Genomic DNA, 9,365 nt, shown 5'->3' with positions numbered 1-9,365 from the left:
CCCTGTCTGTCTGTCTGTCTGTCTGTCTGTCTGTCTGTCTGTCTGTCTGTCTGTCTGTCTGTCTGTCTGTCTGTCTGTCTGTCTGTCAGTCTATTGGTGCTACTGACTTTAGTGTCTTTAGACCATTCCCAAAGGGCGGACGTTAACATGTTCTTATACACAGTAGAATTGTAAATGGACTGATTCATCAATGTCATGCTCATAACTGTGCCTGAACTGCAACTGGGAACTGCTGCTTTTTCTTTCCTAATCTTTGCTATCGTCATTTTTCCTCTACCTCTTTTGTATGTTTGTCTCTCTCTTGTGAACTGCTATTTACGGGGTGCTTTGATAGTCAAAGAAGACTTTGTTCTGTTGAGGATGGAGAGGTGAGCAGAGTAAGTCTGATTCCCCGTTTGGACTTTTCTGTTGAAATCCACCCCTTGGTGCTCATATATATTATTACCTTATACAGTTGTGAGCGCCGTAAAAGCTCTACTAAAACTAAAACTGTCAATCTGTGTGTCTGTCTGACTGTCTGTCTGTCTGACTGTCTGACTGTCTGTCTGTCTGTCTGGTTATTTATTTGTCTGTCTGCGTGTCTGTGTCAGTACCTGGAGTTACAGAGGAGTCAGGAAGCACCGACGGCCTACCAGAACGCCACCATGACTGTCTATCTGTTGGTCTGTCTGTCGGTCTGTCTGTGTGTCTGTGCCAGTACCATGTGTCTGCGCTACCATGACTGTCTATCTGTTGGTCTGTCTGTCGGTCTGTCTGTGTCTCTGTGCCAGTACCATGTGTCTGCGCCACCATGACTGTCTATCTGTTGGTCTGTCTGTCTGTCTGTCTGTCTGTGTGTCTTCTTCTTCTTTCCTATCAAACATCTATCATCCTTTTCTCCCCTCCTTTTTTATGCTTGTTACTCTCTTGTAACCTCTATTCTTTGGCACTTATATGACCTTATTGTGTTGCAAGTGCTTTAAAAGCTCTACTAAAACTAAAACTGGCTGTCTGTCTGACTGTCGGTCTGTCTGTGTGTCTGTGCCAGTACCTGGAGCTACAGCGGAATCAGGAAGCACTGACGGCATGCTAGAACGCCACCATGTCTGACTGTGTGTCTGTCTGTCCGTCTATCTATCTGTCTGTCTGTCTGTCAATCTATCTATTTAACTATCTGTGTGTCTGTCTGTGTGTTTTTACCAGTACCTGGAGCTACAGTGGAATCAGGAAGCACTGACGGCCTGCTAGAACGCCACCATGTCTGACTGTGTGTCTGTCTGTCTGTCTATCTATCTGTCTGTCTGTCTGTCAATCTATCTATTTAACTATCTGTCTGTCTGTCTGTGTGTTTTTACCAGTACCTGGAGTTACAGAGGAGCCAGGAAGCACTGACGGCCTACCAGAACGCCACCATGCTCCGTCCCAGCCACTGGAACGCCTGGAACAACGCAATTCTCCTCCTGGATAACCTCAGTGAGTTCCCACCTCCTGCTGTCGCCTTGCTCCTCCCCCCCCTTTTTTCCGGGTTTTTGTTTTTTCAAAGATTCACCCTGCCTTCTTTTTTTTTTTAAAGATACGCCCCGCTTTCGCCATTAAAATGTTTTTTAACTCTTCGAAGATTCTCCTCGCCTTCGCCGTTAACATTTTTTTTTTCAAAGCTTCTCCCTGCCTTCTCTTTTGTTTTTGTTTTTCTCCAAAGATTCACCCTACCTTCCCCTTTTTCCCCCCCCCCCCTCCCACAAAGATTCGCCTGGTCTTCATTGCTTTTTTTTTTTTTTAGCGAAGATTCGCCCTGCCTTTTCTTCTTTTTTTTTCATCAAAGATTGCCCTGCCTTCGCTTTTTTTCTTCTCCTTTTTTTTTTTCCTAAAGATATTCCAGAACTGACACTTACGTCTGTGATGTAGCGGTTGGTTAGGCATTTTGCTGTCGGGCATGGGAGTTTGATTCGCACTTTAATGATATAATTTTCATCAAGTATCTTCGATCTTTCTTCTAGGATGTTGTATCCCTCTCAGCTCAGGCTAGCCCTGACAGGCAGAGTGGGAAGCCCGGGCCCTCATTAACACTTACAGTTCAAGCGTGCTGATAAAATGAGTTACTTAATGGAAATAGATACAGCACGCTTATACGTGAAGTTTTTACTACTTATAAATATGAAATAATAAAAGCCCTCTTATACTTAAAGAGTATATCGCTGGTGGAGTGATGAAACCTCGCAACCCCAGAAAGGAAAATTTTACAGGAGAGGCAAAAAACTGATTTACTCGTCAACAAAATGATCTATATGAACCAAAGTCGGTACAGATAAATGAAAACACCTTAGAAACGTGGTTAGTACATAAAAATAACTTTTCTACTGTTTAAATGGTTACGCTGTGGGATACGAGGTTTCATTACAACATTCTTGTCGTGATGAAACCTCGTAGTCAGCCGGCGGGAAGGTTGCGAGGTTTCATCAGGACAGAGTTTGAGGGTTGCGAGTTTTCTCGCTGCTCATTTGGTTGCAGTATGCATCTGTTGTTTGGAACGCCACAAAGTGATGAAGATGTTTCTTCAAGATCAATTAGTTTAGACTCAAAACGAGAGTTGGATTCCCGGCCAACTGAAGTCAAATAAATGTGTGTTAATAGTGTTATCTGCTGAATTTGGGTTTGAAACCACGGATCAGCGATTTTTGCAATTTGTTTCAATATAATTTTCCAGGATTAGATCTGGTTACTTCCATTTTTTTTTAAAAGCACAAATGAATAGTATATCTCTGCAATATGGTCTCTGGTTGCACTACAGATGGCTTTCACAATGGAAAGAAATAGATCTAGATCAAAATATAGACCTATTAAGAAAACAATGTAACACACACACACACACACACACGCACACACACACACACACACACACAAACGCCCAACACAAAATGCTTTGAAAAACGAATGGAGGACTTCAATCAAATAAAAGGTGGTGGGTCATGAATACTAATTGGGTTAATTTTATGAAAATACATAACGTACGTGCGGACAAAACCCCCCAAAAAGATCAGTACGATGTCTGGGAATTACCCCCCCCCCCCCCATAATGAATAGCTATTAATGATAAGGGGGTAAACTGTTATAACGTGATGACGTATATTGGAAATAACAGATTGAAGCTCCTACAGGTGATTATACTTGGGAGTGCTGGATTTTAAGACGTTCTGTGTTCAGTGGTGTAGCTGGATGGCCATCATCACTGAAGTGCAGCTTGAACTGGATGTTCATGTCTGGGGTGTACTTCAAACGCCTGATGTCGGTGGCGACAGGATCACCTGTTTTTCTTCCTGGTCTGATAGACTTGTAGCTTCTTCACTTAGAATAATGTGTGGTCCAAATATTTGTCTGGTTTTTCTCTGGCCATCTTGGAGAAATGGAGGTAGTGTAGGTCGACCTCGATTCGTGCTTTTCGAACGATCTTTCAATAGTTGAGTGCACAGTCAACTTACATTTGTGTGTCCTTTGATCAACCATTTCTGTTCAATTGTGCTACCATGTGTTGTTGCAAACAGGCTGAGAGAAACATCGGCTAGTGTGGCATTTCTGTATTGGTAACCACAGCAGTCGCTGTCGATGATGGTTTTCTGGAAGTACAGATTTTCCTTCAAGAAAGCCAGTGGACATGAAGCAAACTCATTTGCTAATTCCCCCTTCTGCTTCATGCCACACGTAACAAGTAGTCTGATGTGTTGCAGCTTCAAAATCGTAAAGTTATGAACGACACGCTTTGTTTTGTAATATAAGGCTGATGCATTCAGTTTGGGTGAGTGTAAGTGTAAGGACCACAAGCTGAAGATCCATAGAAAACATGGGCCGTTTTAGGTTCATCACTGGCGAGATATTTGATGGCTTCAGATTTGTCTCGTTCCTTTTCCTTGCCCGCTGCCCCTTTTCTAGAGTGTGAGCATTCTAAACATCATCCGCACGTTGCCAATTTCACGGAAAATGCAAAGGTCGCACCTATCTTTCTTTGGCATGAACAAGACAGGCTATTCTTCCTGATTGTTTCATTGATTGGGGGGGGTGCCTGTTGAGAGGCTACCTCCCGTGGTCTTGGCAGAATTGTGTATGCATTTTGTAGATATCTGAGTACCTTTGATAACTGGTTCTAAATGTTTCTTACAAATCATTCACTCGACCTAGTTGAATGCAGGAACATCTTTTTACACACTGGCACTTTATGACCACCATGTTAAATGTGTATTTGAAGCTATGCTCTATCTGGTTAGTTTTTTAATGCCTCCTCTGAGGTTGGTCTATGTCCACTAGTCCAATAAAGAGACATTTTTTTTCATCCCATGAGAGGACCACACTAAATCAAAATTAATGTGTCTGTCTTCCTCGAGAGCCCTTTTCCCTTTACAGTTCAGCTCTTGCAATCACAGTTTGGTTTCAGTGACGTAGCTGGGCTTTTCAATTTAATCATTATGGTATTCCTGACCAGATCCACGGATGGCCTTCGCTTATCTGTTGCCACCCCTGAAAACCCTTTATTTTCCTCTGTGGCATCCCAAATGAGCTGTGTTTCTGGATCAGGCTTCAGGAAAAGTGGCTAAGGTGCCTGAAGGTGAGATGGACCTAGGAATGTAGTTTGCAGATCGTGTTGCTGTGACTCCGCAGGTAATAATTCAGCAGCTGACTTACAGCTGACTGGTGAAACGTCAGTATGGTTTGGGGCGTGATTCCAGGCGACACTGGTGTTGGTGCAGACTCAGTCCCGGATGATGCTTCCTTCCTCCCACATATATAAGACACATCCCTGGAAAGGACTTCGAAATGGTAGCTGGAGTCAATTCATGGAACGGGGTCTGCTCAGTGGTTTCCAAACCAGCCCTTGGATGGTGTAAAAATCTAGATGATGCGAGCACAGTTGGGGTTAGATATTCAAAACAGATGCATAAATGTCCATATCCCTTGTATTGTTGAGGCACACATTTATCACAATGTCCTCCATAGACTTTAGGGTCAAGAAGAACATGGGTAGGTTCAGTACTATTTGGTCTCAACCACGACTGAAAGATTCGGCTAATCAGCGGATTCATAGTCTGAGAAGGGGTGAAACCTTCCCTCTCTTTGATAAACAAAATGGCCAGGTGACATCTGGAGAGTGCATAGACTTGTCACTTTCTTAGTAAGGACTATTGTCACCTGTCTTTTCAAGGTGTGACTGTTGCCTTAAATTAAATGTTAACTACGTTTGTGCTTGATGAGAACATCCTGTTTACCAATACGTTATCATCCCTTTAACAGGATTTCAAATAGATTTACCTAATGTAACTCCTTCACTTATGATCATATTTGAATTTCTGAACAGACTGGAATAAAATGGATGAATAAAAGAATGAATGAATGAATGAATAAATGCATGAATGAATGAATGAATGAATGAATGAATGAAGCATTTCTTTATTAAGTCAGGAATATGAAATGCACCAGAAAATATCAATTATGGGCGCTTCCATTAAGTCAATTCATAAAGAAGGCTTATCCAGAACCTCGTATAAGCAAGTCGCTCTCTCAAACCGGGAGTGATGAAACCACGCAAAAGCAGATCGGCGCTCCAGGTGAGGGTTGCGAGGTTTCATCACGCCAGGATATCATAGGGGCAAACATACGAGGTTTTTTTAGTAAGGTTTTTTCATACTTTCTCTTCATAATTTAACCTAGTGCTTTTGACACAATGTGAAGAAGGACTGGGAGAAAACATTTAGGCAAAAAAACGATTTTCAAAAAAATTGAGGGTTACGAGGTTTCATCACTCCACCAGCGATATGGCATCAATACAAAATCTACAAATTTGACTGTGGTGTCGATTTTGGCCAATATATCCATTTGTGGATTGCGAGAAGTAACTCATTTTGTCAGCACGCTTCACATATAGTGAAAAACCCTTGGGTACTGCACCAGTTTAGAACACTGAAACCGTGGTAGAATTTTATTTAAATTAAAGAAGCTTGGCAGCCCAAGAAATGCACTTAAAATATTCAGAGAGGCTCTTCAACCATTCAGCTATCATATATAGAGTGTGGCTTCCTTTGGTATTTACTTCAGTGCAGTGCGTCCATTCGTTGTTTAATTATGTTTGGTGTGCCTGGTGGCGTCAGCGACTAAAGTCGCCAGCGGTAGTGAGCACATACTACAGCCTGGCGACTAAAATCACCGACGTGGGTGGTTGGCGGGTGCTCTGGTGTGGTTTGCTTCTTCTTTCCTATCAAACATCTGTTGTCCTTATCTCCCCTCCTTCTTTTTTTTATGTTTGTTTCTCTCTTGTAACACCTTGTGGGACCTTATGCAGTTGAGAGTGTCGTAAAACCTCTACTAAAACTAAACTAAAGTCACCGACGGTACTGTAAGTGTTTATAATCTAACTTATGCCAATGGGGATGTGAATAAAAACCAAACTAAACACCTGCATCAGAAGTAACTGCTGCAAACGGGGGGAAAAACTTTTACCAAACTGAAAGACAATTAACTCTTAGTAATGATAATAAATGGCATTTTTATAGCACATATCTCCTCTAGACAGCAAGCTCTAAGTGCTTTGCAGGCACTGTATCGTTACCCCAGCAGACCATAGAACACTCAGAAACATTCTCAACTTCCTGGGAAGCATACAGTGCAAGCAGCTGATTAAACGCTCTTTCACTACAGAGGTCTATTCCGTTTAGGTTAAGAACTTCTTTCCACAGTTGCTATGGTATCAACAGTTATCTTGAAAACACCCCCAAAAACAACATGAAATATGTCCTTAAGACTTTAAAAAAAATTAAAGTGCATAGAGCCTACTGCTGAAAGGGTATTCACTGTATAAATGCTTTTTATTGTTATTATTATTATTATCATTATTATTATTATTATTTTAACTATTACTAGTAGTAGTAGTTTTTGTTATTGTTTGTTTGTTATTGTTATTATTATTATTAGTGTTATTATTCTTAGTATTACTATCAGTAGTAGTATTAGTATTATTATTGTTATTATTTTTCTTAATATTACCATTAGTATTATCATAATTAGTAGTAGTATTAGTATTTGTATTATTATTATGATTTCTTCACCAAATTAATGCCCCCAAATTATGTCGATTGGGGTGTAAAGACATGCATAAATAAAATTTTAAAAAACAGACCAAAAAAACCCCAAAACCCCCCAAAAAACGAAACAAGCACTGACAAAATCATGTTTCCAGATCTGTACGACAAGGCTATCACGATGGCTCAGGCGGCCTTGAAGATCCTCCCCGAGCACCCGTCGCTCATGTACAGCCTGGCAAACGTCTACGGCAAAAAGGGCGACTATGCGCAGGGAGAGAAGTGGTACCTGGCCATCCTCAGGATGGACCCAAACAACGCCAACTACCACCTGAATCTGGGTGAGATTTTTGTTTGGGTGTAACAGCCTGCGGCACTGCGCGACCCCAGAGCTTTCTTGTCGTATCTCCATTTTTTAAAAATAACTGTGAAAACAGTTCATAACAAAGAGTGAGCTTAGCCCTATCCGTACGTCTTGTTTTACTCTTATATCCATATGATGTAGGAAAGTCTGTGCCACCACTTTCCAAAGAGGAAATTTACTCATTAATCTGATCCGTTGGCTTTGCATAGCAGTCTGTCAAAATGATTTTTTGAGAAGTACTGAAAGTTTCAGAGAGATCATCGTACTCGAAGTATTCTAAAATGTGAAGAATACAACCCTGGGGATACAAAATGACCCCAGGGTGTAGGCCCCCTAAGGATAAGGTTAAGAAAATATCACATTTTCACTGTTTTAAAAAAATGGAGATACGACATGTAATGTAAGCACTGAGGTCGCGACTGGCTGTATGTCCTATGTGGGGAAAGCTGATGGGGTGGGATCAGACAAGAAATGATGGTGCTTCTAATTTAATTACTGTTTTGTTTTGGGTTTTTTTGTTTTTTTTGGGGGGGGTTCTTGTTTGTTTTTTTGAGTTTTACCACCCTGCTGTATGTGTGTGTGTGTATGTGTGTGTGTGTGTGTGTGTTTATCTAGAACTGTGTTGGTAGTACCATTGGTGTATATGTGTTTATCTACAGGCGTGCTGTATCACCCTCATGTATGTGTGTGTTTATCGAGAACTGTGTTGGTAGTACCACATTGGTGTATGTGTGTTTATCTAGAACTGTGTTGGTAGTGCCACATTGGTGTATGTTTGTTTATCTACAGGCGTGCTGTACCACCCTCATGTATGTGTGTGTTTATCTACAGGCGTACTGTACCACCCTCATGTATGTGTGTGTTTATCTACAGGCGTACTGCACCCTCCTCATGTATGTGTGTGTGTGTTTATCTACAGGCGTGCTGTACCACCGGTGGGGCAAGCTGAAGGAGGCGGAGGTCGCGTACCACAAGTCCCTGGCCCTTCAGCCTGACCACCAGACGGCCATCGACAACCTAAACTTGCTGCGAGCGAAGATGAAGACAGATGCGTCCAGATAATTTGAGACAGATGCTTCAAGATGATCTGAGACAGATGGAGGTTGTAGACCTGAAATAGACACGTCCTGATGATTTGAGACCGAGACAGACGCGTACAGATGACCAAAGACAGACACGCGTAGATGACCAGAGACAGATGCTTTCAGATGATTTGAGACAGATGGAGGTTGGTGACCTGAGACATACCGGGGTCGTTGACCCTAAGACAGACAGGGGTCGTTGATCCTAAGACAGACAGGGGTCGTTGATCCTAAGACAGATCCTAAGTCAGACTGGGATTGTTGACGGCAGTGGTCTGTGGCACGTACCACTTGTCATGGTTTGAGAAATTGTGAGGCGAACTGAGTAAACGAGTTATTTCTCGGATTTTATCTCTAAGGAGAGCAATACATCAAAGTTAATAGTTTTTACGATTTAGTCATAAGAAACGTTAGAAATGTTAAACTTGGAGAAAGTGGCATCTGTTGTAAGTCTACAAATTTGACTCCTATGTCAAGATTTGGCGGGGTGCTGTGGTGTGGTTTGTTCCTTCTTTCCGAACGAACATCTATCGTCCTTGTTTCTCTTCCTTCTTTCCTAGCAGTCGTCTATCTTCCTCGTTTCTCTTCCTTCTTTCTCAACAAAAGTTTATCGTCCTTATTTCTCTTCCTTCTTCTTTCCTGTCAAACATCTAATATCCTTGTTTCTCCTCCTTCTTTCCTTACAAACGTTTATCGTCCTTGTTTCTCTTCCTTCTTTTCCAACAAATATCTATTGTCCTTATTTCTCTTCCTTCTTCCCTTACAGTCTATTGTTGTTATTTCTCTTCCTTCTTCCCTTACAAATATCTATTGTTCTTATTTCTCTTCCTTCTTTCCTTACAAATGTCTATTGTTCTTATTTCTCTTCCTTCTTTCCTTACA

The 9,365-nt window shown here is 41.6% G+C and overlaps 1 protein-coding gene across 1 annotated transcript in view; it reads left to right on the top strand.

Moving 5' to 3' along the window:
• The window catches only part of LOC101852363 (protein O-mannosyl-transferase TMTC4), a gene marked incomplete in the record, with an annotated part of 39,720 nt that extends 30,687 nt beyond the window's left edge, over nt 1-9,033 (top strand). Inside the window, 3 exon segments of the mRNA XM_035972940.1 lie at nt 1,338-1,452; nt 7,196-7,378; nt 8,321-9,033. Of these exon segments, the coding sequence (XP_035828833.1) occupies nt 1,338-1,452; nt 7,196-7,378; nt 8,321-8,463 (441 nt within the window).
• Nucleotides 9,034-9,365: the final 332 nt, after the last annotated feature.

Source organism: Aplysia californica, unplaced genomic scaffold (assembly GCF_000002075.1).
Source record: "Aplysia californica isolate F4 #8 unplaced genomic scaffold, AplCal3.0 scaffold00916, whole genome shotgun sequence".
Lineage (NCBI taxonomy): Eukaryota > Metazoa > Mollusca > Gastropoda > Aplysiida > Aplysiidae > Aplysia > Aplysia californica.
Note: the sequence above shows the minus strand (reverse complement) of the source record. Positions and strands in the feature narration are given on the sequence as shown.